Source organism: Puma concolor, chromosome D3 (assembly GCF_028749965.1).
Source record: "Puma concolor isolate L17-30 chromosome D3, mPumCon1.1.hap2, whole genome shotgun sequence".
NCBI classification, from domain to species: domain Eukaryota; kingdom Metazoa; phylum Chordata; class Mammalia; order Carnivora; family Felidae; genus Puma; species Puma concolor.
The window spans coordinates 43,456,964-43,474,992 of record NC_141678.1 but is presented as its reverse complement, the minus strand read 5'-3'; the positions used below and the strand labels follow the sequence as shown (position 1 = coordinate 43,474,992).

At 46.5% G+C, this 18,029-nt stretch overlaps 1 protein-coding gene across 1 annotated transcript in view; it reads right to left on the bottom strand.

Moving 5' to 3' along the window:
- Positions 1-171: 171 nt before the first annotated feature.
- The window catches only part of ENOSF1 (enolase superfamily member 1), a 30,234-nt gene continuing 12,376 nt past the window's right edge, over positions 172-18,029 (bottom strand). Inside the window, exons 4-16 of the mRNA XM_025931104.2 lie at positions 16,792-16,878; positions 16,402-16,428; positions 14,220-14,292; positions 14,058-14,096; positions 13,613-13,695; positions 12,798-12,832; positions 10,628-10,715; positions 8,790-8,924; positions 5,225-5,266; positions 3,816-3,945; positions 3,477-3,576; positions 1,156-1,237; positions 172-574 (exon numbers count right to left, since the gene is read on the bottom strand). Coding sequence (XP_025786889.1) covers positions 473-574; positions 1,156-1,237; positions 3,477-3,576; positions 3,816-3,945; positions 5,225-5,266; positions 8,790-8,924; positions 10,628-10,715; positions 12,798-12,832; positions 13,613-13,695; positions 14,058-14,096; positions 14,220-14,292; positions 16,402-16,428; positions 16,792-16,878 — 1,023 coding nt within the window. The 3' untranslated portion in view covers positions 172-472. The remainder of the gene's footprint in view (positions 575-1,155; positions 1,238-3,476; positions 3,577-3,815; positions 3,946-5,224; positions 5,267-8,789; positions 8,925-10,627; positions 10,716-12,797; positions 12,833-13,612; positions 13,696-14,057; positions 14,097-14,219; positions 14,293-16,401; positions 16,429-16,791; positions 16,879-18,029) is intronic.

Here is an 18,029-nt window from a genome sequence, read left to right as displayed (position 1 = left end):
ATAGAAATGCTAAACCACTCAGGGGCTTATCTGTGAAATCCTTTTACCTTTGTTACACACCAGTTACCTCTGTGACACACACATGGCACTGCAGGACTATTTTTTTACCCTGCTAATTTCTGACAGATGTTAGATAGAATAAGGCATTGTTCCAACAATTAAATAACCTGCTTATTTTCAAAGTGCAGTTTAATGTCTAGGTACCAGCACTTGATAGAAATTTTGTAAGAACATCTTTCTGGATTTTGAGTTAAATCTAAATTTGTTTAAGGATTAATAAGGAGAATATGTGTTTATTTGCTAAAAGAATCAAGTAATAATGATGACTGAGCTGATTCCTGAGGTTAACAGGACTTTCAGCTGAATTTGTTTTGATTGCTAGGGTGATTTTACCCCCTGTTTTTTTAAAACCATACCCAAAAAGTTTTAAGCCTTTTCGCTTGAAAAAGGAAAGAGTATTGGGGCTGAACATTTAATTATTTTGAGCAGCAAGAAGTTTCTTCCAGACTTCACCATCTGGATATTGGTGTTTCTTTACAGATTCCTCCTTCATTTCTGTTGAATAACCAGCATCCTATCAAAGACAAAAAATAGAGTAGTGTTAATAACCACCCAGAACAAAACTCACTTATGTATTTCTGCTGCCTGTAGAGATGCTGTTTTCAGATTGTTTGAAATGAGGAACACACTACTGGCTGCTTCTCAGGATTAAACTAATCACACCTCCTTTGACAATTCAATCTCTTGTTGCTGAAAATGAACCCCAACGTCTTGGACATGGTGAAGATTAATGGTCCAGATAACACAACCACAGTCTCAACGTTTCAGTTCACTAACCTCCAGGTGGTGCCATGTTTGTTTTTTGTTCTTTTGGTTGGTTTGTTTTTGCACAAGAAATGCATTTTAAGGTCTCAGCTGGTGTCGGGAAGAAAGGCCTGCATTAGAGAAGCCTTGTCGGAGCAGTTTCACCCTCAACTCCTGACCTTTGGGCCTTGGGAATTTGATATTGCTAACTAAGGAGCCATTTGTAATTTTTAGATACTGAAAATAAACTCTAAGGAGACAGAGCTTTGTGCTCCAGGGTCTAACCCACAAGAACAAGTCTACCAGGGGCTGGCAGTGCTTCCTCAGGGAGGCCTCTCTGGCCGAGCTCACCTTAGGAGGCATGTAGGAAGCCTTCTTGATTGTCACTGGATACCTGAAATGTTCATGCAGGTGGTCGACATATTCGCACATCCTAGGAGGAAGGAATCAGATTGGGGCAATAATGCCTTGCGTTAGATCATTTATGTGGTACTAACTGTCCAAGCAAAGGGGTGAGTACCACTAAAGAAAGGGTGGACTTGATCTGGCACAGGTTTCTATGCAAATCTTTCAACCTCTGCCTCAGGTCCTTCCCATCTGCAAAATAAAGTACTATGAGGGCTTGGTTGAAGTCTCCTCATGTGGATACCAGAAGTCTCTTGTAACTACGGATGGTCCCTGACTTAGGATGGTCTGACTTAAGATTTTTTGACTTCACGATGGTGCAAAAACCATACGTGTTCAGGAGAACTGTATTTCAAATTTTGAGTTTGGATCTTTTCCTGGGTTCATGATGTGTGACACGATCCTCTCTCATGATGCTGGGCTGTGGCACAGCAGACCCCAGTCAGCCACGCCATCATGAGGGTCAACAACCAGTATACTGACAACCGTTTGTACCCATACAACCTCTCTAACACTTTCAGCACAGTATTCAATAAACTGCATGAGCTATTCAACACTTCATTACAATACAGGATTTGTGTCAGATGATTTTGTCCAACTTTAGGCTGATACAGGTGTTCTGAGCATGTTCAAGGTAAGCTAGCCTAATCTATGATGTTCAGTACGTTAGGTGTATTAAATGCATTTTTAAATGTATTTTTAATGTTAATATTTATCAATAATTGATAACAATCTATTACTATATATTAGTAATCAATATGTTATGCTGGGCTTGTCAGAATGTTAAGCCATCTTCAGCCAAGAAAGATCTGTAAAGGTTTTATTACTCCCATCAGTTTAGACTCTATAAGTATCTGGGATTATTTGGGTGCCTTTAGCCAAAAGTTAGATGAATAGACTAAAATCACCAAATGAGATCCCATCCAGCTACACACGATTTAGAAGAAGAGCACAGGTTTTACTACCAGACTGGTCTGTGTTCAGATTTGAGGTCAGCTACCTTCTAGTTTTGTGACTTGGGGCAAGTAACCTAACTCTGCCACCTTGCTTTAGCCACAGGTTAATGAACAGCCACGACAGGCAGCCCGTGTGCCCGGTGCTGGGAATTCACAAAGGACCTGGTGAGACAGGGCCTCATGGTTTCAGTGGACACAGAGACTAAGTTACCGACTAGAATATGCACTATGTGTAATCTACAAAGAACAGGCTACAGATGAAGAACCAGCCCCATGGGAGAGGATGTTCTGGCCTTGAAGGATGAGCAGGGAACGGGTGTTCCACGCAGTCGTAAAGCAGGGGTGCTGAGCTGCTCCTGCGCCTTGCGGCTGGCTGCTCTGCGTGCACAGCAGCATCCCGGCAGCGAGGTGTGCTTCAGGAGGGTGGCACCAGCACTTCTGCCCACTCCTGGGTGGTCGCAGCGCACTGCTCTCGGGGCTCGCCCTCCTCCTCTCGGCCCTCCAGATTGGCAGGACCTTTCAAGGTTGACCTCCCCTTGGTCCCACCCTCAGAACAGAAATGAGAGGGGCAAAAGCAGAATAGCCCAGGAATGTTCACTTCTTATCGAACAAAATATTTCAGACATAAAAGGCAGCATCTATCTACTCACCACCTGACTTGAGACAGGTACTATATCACTGAAGCCCAGTCTAAACCCTCACGGATCCCATTTCTCTCTCATGGTCCTGCATTTGGTGTTTACCATTCCCATGCACGTTTTCTATGCTTCTGCCATATAAAGATCACTTCTAGTGATCTTTCGGCGATTCCACATTTAATTCCAAGAGGAAAGAAATGCATAGTAAAGCCGTATGTGTGCAGATGATCAGAAGACTGTCTTAAAGTTCACCTGGGATGTGTTGAGAAACAAGATGGAACCAGATGCAGCCACATTACAGAGGACTACAGCATTGAGACCAGGAGATTGTACAGAAGCAGAGAATACACACACGATGAAAGCAAGGCTTTAAAAAGGAAGGGGTTCTGGTTTCCACCTGGTTGCAACCCCCACCCACCCACCCATCACATACTTAGAAAACAAAGGCAGCTACCAAAACCCCACCCCCATGAAAGAAAAAGAGCTCTGTCCACTGCTAGGGCTCCAGTTTAATGGCTGCATGTGAAGAAGAGGAAGCAAAACCAACTTGGCCTTTGAGTTATAGGATGTGGCAATGGACAGAGTTCTTAGCGCCTCTGGTCGCCAGAGCAGAATTTTAAAAGGTCTGGCCTGGACCGAGGGACACTTCTGAAGCTAACTCCACGTTACTGACCTGTTTTTAAGGCTTGCAGAAACTGATATGAAGTCAAATATAATCAGGTGCTGTACCAATTCACAGAGGCCAACTCCACCAGCATGGGGGCAAACGGGAACTACAATAAAGACAGATTTCTACTTAATGCCAGGTAGGGTGGGGGTGGGGATGAAAGAGAACCTCCAGGTTTTCTCATTGCCCACAGGTGATTATATCATTCATTACGGGGATGAAACTCCAGGATAAAAATCGTCAAAGAGCGCTTGATTAAACCGAAAAGAGTCCCTACAGAGGGCTCCACGGGTGTGTGGTGGGCAGGAAATGGAGGTTTGGTGTGCAGCTCCAGGGTGCCCTTACTTTCAAACTTTTTGGCCATCAGCAACACTGAGAGGTTTTCATTGACACTTCCCAGCCTGCAGCTGTCAATCTGGAGAAACTGCAGGGCTTTCGCTTGGAGAAGCTGCTTAAATATGACTCTATTGTGGCACTGGAAATAGAATTAAAATAAAACCAACAGAATGGGGCACCTGGGTGGCTCAGTCGTTGAGCGTCCGACTTCAGCTCAGGTCATGATCTTGCGGTTCGTGAGTTTGAGCCCCACATCAGGCTCACTGTGGTCAGCCTGTCAGCGCACAGCCTGTTTCGGACCCTCTGTCCCCTTTCTCTGCCCCTCCACCGCTTGCACTCCCTCCAAAATAAATAAACATTAAAAAAAAAAACCGTTTAAAATAAAACTAATTAGAAGAGTCAGCATTGGCCATTAGGGTATCTACACCTGGCAATGCGCCAATTCCAAGTCACTCCTCAGCGGCCTCTGGAAGCTTGGACTGTATCTAGTCTTTGTTTTCACCCGCGTGAAGCAAGCCCTGATAATACAAGCTGGGACCTCGCTGCTCACTGCTTTATAAATCCGTTAGTGGAATGGTCACACCACGGTCATGCTAAAGTCACATCAGCTTGACATCTATTAAGGAAATGCTGTCATAGTGACTGGCAAGTGGGAAGTGAAGCAAACATCAGGATGAAATATGGTGATGACGATGAGCAGGTGGTTTGGACGACAAAAAACACGGCTAAACAGCATTGCTCCTTTTGCTGGGAAAACTGAGAATCTGTTCCTTCACACTGCTCTGCTCGTGGGTGGACTGACGCAGGTTTTGGCAGGCATTTGTGCTTCGTTTTATAAGCACAAAGAGTGAACGCAATAATGTTTACTCCGTTTGGAAGCTGGCTTTCTTAAAACCATACAGTGCATCTTATGCCCTTGCATGAGCAGCTTTAAATTGCTGCCTTGTGAATTTTGATTAGATACTTTGAGGAAGATAAATGGCCTTAGTCATATAAATTGTGGGAAAAGAGACAAACTTTTGACTGTATCTGACTCCAGGCTCTACTGATGTGCCGTAAAATATCCCCATTTCTGAAATTAAAACTCCCCAACTCGGGGGCACCTGGGTGGCTCAGTTGATTAAGTGTCTGACTTTTGATTTCGGCTCAGGTCATGATCTCATGGTCGTGGGATCCAGCCCCACATCAGGCTCTGTGCTGAGCATGGAGCCTGGTTGGGTTCCTCTCTCTCTCTCTCTCTCTCTCTCTCTCTCTCTGCCCCTCCCCGACTCATGTTCGCTCCAAGTAAACAAGCATTAAAAAAAAAAAAGAAAAAGAAAGCTTCCAAACTCAAAATAACACAGGTGATGTAACCTAATGTATGCCAGTGTCCTCAGTGGCTGGCCAGTGTGTACTGTCCCCAAGGAGATGTCATTTACCTGCTCTCCTGTGGCGACACCAATTCCTAGTGGGACCAATGCCTGTAAAATATAAGGCAACTTGATGTTATTTTCCCAAACCTTTAAACTGAAACTCCCAATGTTTAAAAATATTTACAGTTGTTTAACTACTTAAAGCTGAAGAAGGAAACGTCCCTGCTGTGGAGCCATGTGAAGTTTAAGGAATGGCAGAAGGTGGTCAAGGGGATGATGTATGCACACAAGAGCGGCTGTGTGTGCCTACAGAGGATACAGTCAGCACTAGTTCATATGCTGCCGTTAGTTCCCTTCCCGGCTACAGTTCTGCAGATTCTCCCAACCGCCCTCTTCTGTAGTTGTTCTAGAGCCCTCTCCCTTCAAGCTCAGCAAGCGGTCTTAGATCCACTTTACAGGTCAGGGTAAGCTCATTCCTAACCTGGTGAAATGCTCACTTGGCAAGTGCTGGAGTCTTCTTAGACTCAGACTGCTCTCTCAGTCCTACTGCCTGAAGCTACCTCACTTCCCTCCACTTGGGTTCCAGGCTGCTCTCCCCTGCCCCCACCGGGATTGCGAGGCCATAGGTACTCTCCTCAGGTATCAGTGGCACCAATAGCTAACATTGAGCTCTTACTAGCGTGGTGTGCTCTCAACTGTGTGGTGCTGCGTGAAACCGTGACTGAAATGACTGCTCATCACAGCCCACTGGGACAGGAATCATCATCACCCCCATTTCACAGAGGCAAAACAGGTTCAGGGCTAGCAACTGTTCCCAGATGACAAAGCTAGAAAGGGGTAGAGCCCAGGCTTGAACTCCAGGCCCACTCCAGAGCCAGGGCAGACATCTGAACCACTAGATAGAACCACTCCCCTACAGAAAAGCCCTAGGGGCACCTGGGTAGCTCAATTGGTTGAGTGTCCAACTCTTGGTTTCGGCTCAGGTCATGATCCCAGGGTTGTGGGATTGAACCCCGCATTCGACTCCATGCTGACTATAGGGCCTGCTTGAGATTCTCTCTCCACTGCTTGCATTCTCTCTCTCTCTCTCTAATAAATAGATAACGTTTAATTTAGGAGCCAGTTATCCCCAATCCTGCTAGCTGTCCCGCCTCTAATGGGATATGTGGACATGGATGATTCATGGAAAACCAGAAGCCTCGGCCTCCTCGTCTCCAGGTCAAAAGTTAGAGCAGATGGTCGCTGAGGCACCTTCTAGCTTCCTTGTTTATGTTTTTGGGAACTTCTAATTTAAATGTTCTCGGTTATCTCAAAACAAAAACAAAAACAAAAAAAAACAGAGTGGGGAAAAGTAGTAGAGGAGGGGGGAAGTCATTCACTCTACCATTTTAGAGAATATGTTTCTGACACTAAATAGGTACCAATGATTATTTCTTCCTTTTAATCATTTCCTGAACCTGCTCTATTCTAGCTGCCCTCTCCCTTCACCACCTGGCCTCCTAGGTTACTGGGAAAGCCTCCTAGCTCTACTCTCTGCCTCCAGTTTCTTTCTGTCTGTTCCACACCTGCCCTGTACCCCGTGTCTCAATCCATCCTACATGTTTTTTCCCAGTGAAATCTTCTTTAATCCTATTATCTCCTTCAAGACACTATGGTGGCTCACTGTGTTGGGCCACATCTTCTGCACAGACAGACCTGCTGTCTGGCCCCATGGACCCATCTTCCCCACATCCCCTGTGCTGGGGATCTCCAGGGCCTGTTGTTTCTGTGGCTTCCCCCGGCCTTGGTCTGTCTGCGCCCACTTCATGGGATGCCTCCTGAGTGGATGGCCTTCCCTATGTAAACAAGACCTCAGATGGCTGAAACCCAGAAGAGCTTCTGAGGAGACCCTCCAGGTGGGCAGCGGTGCAAGTCCCTGTGTAGGCAAGCGGGCAGCACTAGGGCATGGCTACCCCCATAAGAACCCTGAGGCAAACGTCTTGTTTCTCGAACCATGGCCTGTCACTAGATTCTCATTTCAGAACGACTCCTCAGAAGCTTTCAGTTCTGTTTATTTTTTTTTTTTTTAATTTTTTTTCAACATTTATTTATTTTTGGGACAGAGAGAGACAGAGCATGAACGGGGGAGGGGCAGAGAGAGAGGGAGACACAGAATCGGAAACAGGCTCCAGGCTCTGAGCCATCAGCCCAGAGCCTGACGCGGGGCTCGAACTCACGGACCGCGAGATCGTGACCTGGCTGAAGTCGGATGCTTAACCGACTGCGCCACCCAGGCGCCCCAGTTCTGTTTAAATCAACATGGTCACCCCACGACTGCTGCTCACGTCTCCCCCACCTGCAGTACAGCTTTCCTCAGGGTCAGCTCTTGTCTTACCTCCACAAGGCCACTCCACCATCCCAGCCCACGCCTGTCTCTCCCTTCAGTGACCTTCTTTCTACTGTCCTCAGTGCTCAGGGCCCCACCCAGCATGCCCCCATGTCTTACCCTCTTCTCTCCAGCTAGGCTGTGAAGTGGGGAGAGTGGGAGGGCATCCCTCAAACACAGGCTTCTGTGGAGTGTCCCACATAAGAAGCTCATATGTTCATTTACTGAGAGAAATGGAGCAGAATGGCTCCAGTAGGACCTATGACTTCATGTAGGACACACTGAGGTATCTTTCCCAGAACTTGGAACTGACTGTCCTCACAGTGACAATTTTCAGATTAGGGGAGAGTATAGCAATGCAAAGTCACACCAGGGGAAAAAATCTCCCAGGCAGGCAGGAATGGACTGTAAAGCAAGCGAACCTACGAACCCAATGTTGGGGAGGAAGGGTTATCAGAGGAAAACGTAAAAGGGGAATAGGGGTGAGTGCTGGCCGGGGCTGGCCCAGGCACTGCCAGGGGAGGGGTGAGGCTTAAGACTCAACATGCCTGGTGCCAGGAGCAGGCACATCCATGCACTGTGGGGAGATGCGCGGGGCCACACTGGACTGACACCGTCTCATATTTAAATCGCACCACCAGTTCCTGTCCTGATTTTTCACTCACCCAACAACCTCTGGTTTAATGTGGCTCCTTGTGGAGCTTGCTCTGGTCAGAGGATACAAAACTCTAGTGCTCCCAGAAGTTGGGAGTTCTCCTTATAAATTAACTACCTGGCATTCTGGCTTTATATATATCCGTGCTGGACACCTGCCTAAAGGGAGACACACCCTGAGAGAAAGGCTGTTCTCAGATGCTCTGACATATCAGGGTGTCCCTAAACCCAAGAGGAAGGGAAGCCGGGTGGATCGGTGCAGGAAGTGTGTTGGTGTGAGGGCTCCAGGTAGCCTTCTCCTGGGCAGGCCTGACCTAGGCATTAGCTAAGTAAACCTTGTATTTTGAGTCCACCAGAGGAATCTGCACTTTTGTTTCGTTCTGGGGGAGTAAAATATTTTAGTATCAGTCAGATTTCTATATTTACAAAGTCTGGAGCCGTGTCTATTAACCTTTGGTTTGTTGGCAGCCTTTCAACTTTTAGCAACGTACTGTCTCTAAAATATGTAAAAATGTAAAAGGGAAGAAGCAACGGGATTTTGGGATCTGTCAGACCAAACCCACAAACAAAAATACATGGCAGTAGTGACAGAGGCAGGAGCGGCTTTTCTACCTTGGAAATGGTGGCATGTCCCAGAATGTCATCAGGGGAGGTGGGTTCTTCAATCCACAGTGGCTTGAACTCAGCCAGCTTTGACATCCACTCTATTGCCTCAGGCACATCCCAGCGCTGGTTGGCATCCATCATCTGCAGAGAGAGAGAGAGAGAGAGAGAGAGAGAGAGAGAGAGAGAGAGAGAGAGAGAGAGAGAGAGATATCTTTCACCATGAGGTCTGCCTGGTACTGACTTGTGACAGGACTGCAGCTCTGAGGGAGGAAATGCTGTCTGTCACTCAGTGCCACCAACTGCTGAGCAAGACTTCCAGAGGGAGCCTGACATCTCCTCTGTGGAGGATCAGCATGCAGCCGTTACAAAAGGAGCCAAAGAACAGCCACCAAGACAGGCACTGTAGTTCTAGATGTGTCTTCTAGAGGAAATGCAACTCACAGAGCCACTGTGATGTCTGCAAGTGTCCTGGGCTAGGCTCAGGAGAAGTGCTTGCTGGCCCTGGAGCTCTGGCCCGATATGCATTTAGGGCTTGGAAGTACACCTGTCTTGCAGTATTCATTGTTCTGGAAACTACTTTATCACATTCTGAGTCATTCATCGTCAATTCTAAATTTGTTCACTAGTCATTTATTGACTATTGCCAACTATAAGTCTGGCACAATAATAAATAACCCAAACTCTACCATTTATGAAGCACCTACTCAACTGGGTATTTTATGACGCAGTTCATATTAACTCAGTTTACAGAAAAGAAAACTGACATGCAGAGAAGTTAAGGAACTTGCCAAGAACAATTAGCCACATAAATAGCTAGTTCAGATCCAGGCCTCTTTAACTCCCAGGCCCTGTCTCTCTGCATGTGGAGATCCTGCCTGGAAGTCAGGTGCTGGGTGTGCAGAGACTAAGACAGGGCCTCCCCAACCCTGACATTATCACGCTTTGAGAAGACACGGAGGTGGGAATCTCTAGGAGAAAGTGCTAAGTGGTAAGAGTTTCCACAGGGGGCACTATGAAAACCAGATGATAGGACACCTAGAATCAATTGTACCACAAATTACTTGGAGAAGGATGGCCCCTTAAAAGTAGCATTAACTCATGTATAAATAGCGATACTTCTTATCCTAGGTCAAGGACCCAATTCCTATTTTAGTTAACTTAGGAAACATGCCTCCCAAACTCCACAAAAACATCTTGTGACTTTATAAAAATATTTTACATGTAATAAGAAATCTCTTATAAAAATAGTCAGGAATGACTGATCCTTACATTTATCTCAGCCAAGTCTGGCATCTCTTCAACACTGGCTCCCTGAGACTGGCCGCCTGATGGACCAGGCAGGATGTATTTTTTCAGGGGAGTCAAAGAATGGCACACTGGGGCTCCAAGGGGAGACCTGCTTGCTCAGGCGCTTCTGTGCCAGCAAGCAGGAATAATCCCTAAGCCTGATCTTACGCAAGCTGTTCTGCAGAACAGACATTTTAAACTATCAGCTCACACAAATCTGTACTTCCTCTCTCACTCAGCTTTAAAATTCCCAGTGTTCTTTGGGGCACCTGGGTGGCTCAGTTGCGTAAGCATCTGACTTTGGGTCAGGTCATCATCTCATGGTTCAAGTCCCACATCTGGCTCTGTGCTGATGGTGTGGAGCCTGCTTGGGATTCTCCCTCTCTCCCTCTTTCTCTGCCCCTTCAGCATGCTCTCTCTCTGTTTCAAAATAAATAAACTCTAAAAAATAAAATAAAATTCCCAACATTCCTTAATCCTTGATTGAAACGAGTTGCATTTTGGCCCAAGACACAGGCTTCACGCAAGGCTTCTCAATGGTAGGGGAGGACATTTACCAACGTCTTCTCGGGTCCAATCATGTTTCTGATGAGTCGGCACCTACGGATGTCATCCTGGAGATCAGCACCCACTTTTACCTTAAACCTGTAAAACAAATGCGGTTTGGTAGTTTGGACGTGTCCTGACGTGACAAAGACACGTGGATTTTCTGCAGAAGCAGCCGCCTCTGTCAATAATTCACAGGTCATATCTTCTAGTAGCCTTTTGCCCTTTTCTGGTCAGTCCCAGACAAGCCACTTGAAAATAATCTGGCAAATGTATCAGGGCAATAAGGCTAAACCACCTGCTGACCCAAAGTCTAAGAACTAGGAGAGCAGTCAGATATTTAATAACACTGAGTTTTTGCTGTGCCATGACAAGGAATTAAGAACAAAAGCCAGAATTGGAATTAAAGAGAAGTGCCTGTCACATCCTGAACGTAAAGAGTATGATTGATAGGGGTGCCTAGGTGGCTCAGTCGGTTAAGCATCCGGCTTTGGCTTAGGTCATGATCTCACAGTTTGCAGGTTCGAGCCCTGCATCCAGCTCTGTGCTGACAGCTCAGAGCCTGGAGCCTGCCTCAGATTCTGTGTTTCCCTCTCTCTCTGCCCCTACCCTGCTTGCACATGCTCTCTCAAAAATAAACATTAAAAAAAATTAAAAAAAAAAAAGAGTATGACTGATAAAATACCTCCAGCTGTGCAGAGGCTTATACGAGGGCTTCATCCTGAATCAATGCAGTGAAAGGTCAGCCTTCCCTAGGTATGCAGAAAGAGGGAAGGTGCCGGCACTTCCTGAGCGCCTGCTATGACTCCCATTGTGCTGATCCTTTTCAGATACCGCAACTTTGAGGAGAATCACGAGTTAATATTATTCCCATTTTATAGAGAAAGAAAATAAGGTTCAGACAGGTTGGGCCATTTGCCCATTATCACACAACAAGTACCTGTAGGGGACGAGGGGAAAAGGCAAGAGGCTGATTCCAAATCCATCATATCCCAAGCCTCTTTCCAATGCTTCATGCTGCCTCGTTCAAATTCTCACTTCCCGACCCTTCATTTAGCTGAGGAGTTAACAAGAATTCAGTGCCTCCCAAACTTTAGCGTGCACACAAGTCACCCTTTGACATGGGATCTTGTTAAAATGCAGATTCCTGAGCAGCCGGTCTGGGAAGAGGCTGGACTGCCATTTCTGACAAGCTCTCAGGAAATGCTGATGCTCCTGCTCCAGACTACACTGGCAGCAGCAGGGGCCCGTGGCCAGACTGAGAGTCACGCAGGGAGCCCAGGGACCTATTACAGAATGTGCCACTGTGCGCTAAACTGGTAGACTCATGGTGACCACAACACGAGATGATGGTCCCTCTATGCCCTGCATTGTGTTAGGTTTTGGGACCACTGACAGCCACAATGTATCCAGAGGAAAACCCTAGGATGCCCAGGGGTCCATATCTGCCCAGCAGAGACAAGCAGAGAAGCGCCAACAGTTGGTCTGGAGAGAAGCAGCCTGGGGAGGAGAAGGGCCACCACTCCAGGGGAAGAGGAGACGCTTGGAGACTCTGCAGAGAACTGGAACCAGTAGCTGGAAGTTACATGGAAGGGAAGGACTCGATACATTTTGGGACTCTTTCTAACACACAGAGCCCTCAAACAATGCAAAAGTGCCTTGCAAGTTAGGCTCACTGCCTCTGCAGGTTTTCAAGTGGAAGCTGAGTCAATGCTTATTACTGATAGTAAAAGAGTGGACTTCTCAGGCGCCTGGGTGGCTCAGTGGGTTGAGCATCCAGGTCTTGGTTTCAGCCCAGGTCATGGTCTCACATATCGTGGATTCAAGCTCCATATCAGGCTCTGTGTTGATGGTACAGAGTGTGCTTAGGATTCTCTCTCTCCCTCCCCCCTCTCAAAATAAGTAAGTAAACTTAAAAAAAATTTTTTTTTCAAGAGTTGATTTCTATTCTGGTGTTTGAAATTGATGATCTCCAAGGTCTGTTTCTCCAAGGTCTTAGGGTTGTAATTAGGACTCACATCTCATCTTTGGAGAAAGCCTGGTCTACAGTGAGACTTCTCCTATGTATCCTCCATGTGAGACTGCTCCTGGACGAATCCTGGCTGCCCTGGTGCCTTTTGTTCCTGGCCCATCATGCTGCTAACTGGGGCAGTGAAGCTCGTTACCACGCAAACAAGTTACCTGGTCCAGCCGTCCTGCAGGGCCTCGGTGCAGAGCTGCGGGGAGAGGAGCACAGCCAGCATCACACACGGCAGAGCTCCCCTTGGTCTAATGAGGACCCCAGTTGTCCCTGATCTGGTTTCATATGCACTTACGGCAGCAGCGGGAACCGGAGGAACAGCTATGTGTTGATGCATTAAGGGCGCAGTTTAGCCAACAGACCATAACTCTTTGTACCCATAGGATGACTTTCTTTCCTCATCTCTATGGGAACAATGTCTTTAATTGTTCACACTCCTCAAAGGGCAATGGAGCATTGATATCCCTCTTGTTAAAGCTAGGATATCCTGCAGCATCCAGAGAACTAATGGATGTGAGGGTAACAAACAGAAGCTAGTCTTTCTCTCAGCTGCAGGTACAGTGCAGTGGGATCAACCTCGCACTGACTGCAGCCGAGTACCAGCCACGGGGCCACAAGCGTCACACAACTCACAGCTTTTATCTGGAGCCTCCAAACCACCCACAAGACCCATATTATTTCCCCATTTCACAGTGAGGAAACCGAGGCTCAGCATGGTTAGGTGTAACACTGCACGACATTACACTGCTGTCTCTGCCTGGGGTCAAATCCCAGACTGTCCCCTTCCAGAACCCATGGTGGGACATATAAGGTCACAGAGTCCCATGCCCACAATATGAGCGGCTTTACTTTTGCTCCAGTAGAAGTGCTTTCAGAATGAGGCCTTGGATCCACAATGATCTAGAAGAGCTAACATGAAAACTCCAGAAAGCCAGGAATATAAAACCTGTCTACAAAACCAGCTTCGGATGCCCACCTGCTTCAGCGTGTCATCCGAGTACCCCAGCCAGGCGCACGATGTCGTGTAGGCAGGGTAGCCATGCATTAGCATTTGCCTTTCTGTGGAAACACAGAGCTTGTCAACATTTGTGCTTTCCAGGGACCTTCAGGATTAGAATTGCCTGTAGCTAAGCTGCTGCCCCCAGAGAATCCAGCAGTTCTCCTTCTGACCCTGCCTTTCACATGCACCCAGCCCCAAACCCAGCCTTTGTTCACATTCACAATCATGCAAATACCAAGGCTGTCAAACTACCCCAGGTCTTCCTGTCACACCCAGGACACATCCAGACACAACCGCCCATCAGAGGGCCTGGCTGCTGGGCACGAGGCATTTGGGAAGACGCTATGAACCCCCAGACGACAGGGACATTCAAAAAGACAGTGACAGCAAAAACAACGAAGGAAATTTCCTCACCACCCACCTCTCTCTTTTTTGCCAATTTGACCTTTCTGCAGTATTCCTGGAAAAAAAAAAAGTATCATCACTTTTTTAGACAACAAAGCATGCATGCTATATGGTAGGTATGGCATGCCACATCAGTGGTACCAGAAAACTTCAGTTCCGTCACTTGAGTATGACTCACCATAGGCTTCCTCCTCAGTCAGGACGTCTGTGATGTACCTGAAATCTATGCAGGATAACAGCATCCTGGGGTCCTGGCAGTGTGACAGGAGAGGGGAAAGGCCCAAATCAATTCACAAATGGCTTATGTTTCTAAGGATGTGCTTACACTGAGACGTGGGATTACCCTTTCCAGGAAAGGACCTTTGGGATTTGTGTTAAATTGTTTGATGCTGTCATTCCTTGGTGTAGAGCCCTTCAGAGGGTCAGGGCTGACTCCCAAAGACAACCTCAGGTGCTCCCGCTGCAACCCCCTCCTCCCTCCCCATCCCTTCCCTCTCCTGACACCTAGGCTCCAACCATCCCAACTAACATGGCTTCTGGAAAGAGGATCCGGCATGAGGCAAGCACTCAGCATGAGTAAGTGGATAGATGAGCACCTGGTGTCTCTCTAGACATCATTGCTCTACACATCAGGGCTGACTGGGATACTGGCGCAGCTCAGCAGGAGAGGAAAGAAGGCTGGTATCAGAGCCAGGCTCCCCGGGTCAACCCTATGCCCACTATTTATTAGCAGCATGACTGTGGTCAATTTTTTCTCTTGTCAAATTGGGTAATTCACTTCACCAACAGGTACAGAATGTATTAAACATGGGAGGCCACCCTGGACCATCACTGGCTGTTCTCTCCCCGCCTCTTCCTGCCCCATGCTCACTACTCTGGCCACACTGGCAAGGCCAACATCTCAGCTGGATCTCTGGTTGAGACCCCTCCCTATCTCAGTCTAACAGTTGGGAAGCAACCAGTAGCTTCACTCCCTCTCAGGTTTTACTCTGACCAACAGTCCTCCACTAGTCTGTCAAAAATTGTAAAAGCTCGGGGCACCTGGGTGGCTCGGTCAGTTAAGTGTCCTACTCTTGATTTCGGCTCAGGTCATGATCTCTCAGTTGTGTGATCGAGCCTTGTGATGGGTTCTGCAATGGGCGTGGAGCTTGCCTGGGATTCTCTCACTCTCTCTCTCTCCCCCCCCCCCCACCCCTCCCTCACTCACCTGCACATGCACTCTCTCTCTCTCAAAATAAATATTTTAAAAAATTGTAAAAAAAACTCAACGCTGAGATTCTGCCTCTTTTAAGACTATCGGCCACTACTGAAACAGGAAATAGAATCCATAAGAATGAAGTCACAGCTCTCTGGTGCCTCTCAACTCATTCGGTTTGGGGAGTTGCCTCCTACACCCCCTGAAAGCCTAACCTTAAGCCTAGAGGGTGGCTCATGTCCTTCCCCTTCAGATGGGGCCCCCAGGCCACCTGCAACCATGTCGATGGTGTGATATCCGCCTGTCTTTACTTTCTCCCAGAGAAGAGACGATGTCTGCTGACCAACAGTCTTCAAAGCCAAGGTGTTCTTTGTTTTTCCCAAATGGTGATGTCAAATAATAACAGGGCCTTCATCTGCTGGCTAACAGGATTTTAGTGACCACATAAGACATCACCCTAAGGCAGCTGATGCTCAAAGAGATTAAGTGACATGCCTCAGGTCAACCTGCCAGAAAGTGGAGGAGCCCACATTCAAAGCCAGGTCTGCCTGGGTCTGAAGGTCACCCCCCCTTAACTTGCCCATTGCCCAGCTTTTTTTCCTCCTCCCCTAACAGGCGCTCTTCCCTGCCACAAACAGGACAAGGAAGAAGGAAACACTGAGGTACCTATCTTCAGCATTTGGCTCCTTCTCTTCCGGAATCAGATAATGGAGACCACAACACTCTAAGTTCAAAGTGACCAGATGACATCTTAATAATAACATCTTGCTCTTCAGAGTTTGTGAAACACTTTTATCATTTGGTCTTTCAACCAATTCTATGAGGTTCTCAGAGAAGTGATGATTATCCCCTTTTCATAATTGGGAAACAGAGGCTCAGAGAATTTGCATTACATGTGAAGCCTCCACAGTGGGGGAGGCAGGACCCAAACTCAGTGCTTCCCATGGACCACTGTGTGTGGGCACACCCAGCTGTTACCTCAAATACCAGAAAAGAAATATTAGGGTTTACTGGGGTTTTACTTTACCATCACTATGGCGATCCACAGACAATTCTGAATATATTTGCTGATTTACAAAAGGCAAGTAATCCACGAAATCCATCTTGTTTATACTGCAACACTATTATAATTGTTTAACGTTATAATGTTAAAGAATTTACTTACCATGTCAACAAGTAACTTCCACAGAGGCTTGGGGAAAAAAAAAGAATTTTAAATCATGTGTAAAGTGCCCACTTTTTCCCCTGAAAGTAAACTCAAACTCCCACTTTCAAACACCTGCCCACCAGCCCACGGGCACACCCGGATCGCTAATGCTGCCTCCTGACTCCTCACCTCTGCTGCTCTCCCATTTCTTTCTCAGCCCTTTCTAACTTACTCCTATGGTTTCCTAACTACTGCCACGGAGAAAACACATCAGACAAATTTCCACATTGCTTTTGGAGGCCTGCATCTTTGGTCTTTAGAAGGCTGCTCGTAGAGGAACTATTTAGTCCTCTGCCACGTGTTGGATTATTCCACAGAGCTCCTGCAAGTGCTCCTCCAGTGAGTTACCTTTCCCTCCTGCTTGGCCCACAGGTCCCACACAGCGTTGAGAACAGCCGCGGTCGCCAGATGCACAACACCTTTCTCAGGACCAATCTGGTTAGGAAGCAAAATACACCAGCATTTCTTAGACATGAAAGAGATAGTTAGGTCTCCTAGCCAGGGACACATTTCAAGAGTTAAAAGCCATCAATAAAAGCTCACAAAGAGGTTAAGCTTTTTAAATATACTTTAAAAAACTTTTTTTTTTTTTTAAATTTTAGAGGTTGGGGGCAGGGTGGGGAGAGGAGCAGAGGGATTGAGAGAGAATCCCAAGCAGGCTCCACGCTGAGCATGAAGCCTGATCTCACAATCATGAGGTCATGACCAGAGCCAAAATCAAGAGTCAGGTGCTCAACTGACTGAGACACCCAGGTGCCCCATGCTCTTTTTTTTTTTTTTTTTTTTATAGTTTCTAACCTATAGAAAAGTTGCAAGAACAGTACAAAAAACTCCTGTATATTACCCCCAACTCTCTTTCTGTGTATGTATATACAGACAAATATTATATATATATATATATATTGTGTGTGTGTGTGCGCACACACACATAATATATATACACAATTGATTTTACTGAACCATTTAAGTGGCAAATATCATGCTCCTGGAACCCTAAATACTTCTGTGTGTAGGTCACAAAAACAAGGACATTTTCTCACATAACCACAGTACAATGATCAGATTCAGGGAATATAACATTGATAAGAATACTATTGCCTAAAACAGTCCATAATCAAATTCTGCCAATTGTCTCAATAATGTACTTTATTTTATGAACACTGCATTTGGTTGTTCTGTCTCTTCAGTCCCCCTTTATCTGGAACAGTTTTTCTTATTTTTTTAAGAATGCTGTTCTTCAAGAATGCTGTCAAGATGCTGTTGACATTTTTAAAGCACATGGGCTGGTTGACTTGTAACAGTGTTCCTCAGACTGGGATCCAGGTCATACTTTTTTGGCACAAATTCTAAGTAAGCAATAATGTCCTTTTGGTTTTTTTATTAGGGCTATTATCTTTTAGCACTTAGGTAAGTCAGTGTCCACTGGGCTCTTACTTAGGGAAAATGGTAACCTCACAGTGTAAGATTACTATTGTCCCCAAATTGGGGCATCCATTGATCATTCTTGCCTCAATGAGTTATGGCTACAATGTTTGCAATACAGTGATTGTCAAACGTTATCATTCCTTTTATGTTTTTCTGTTCTA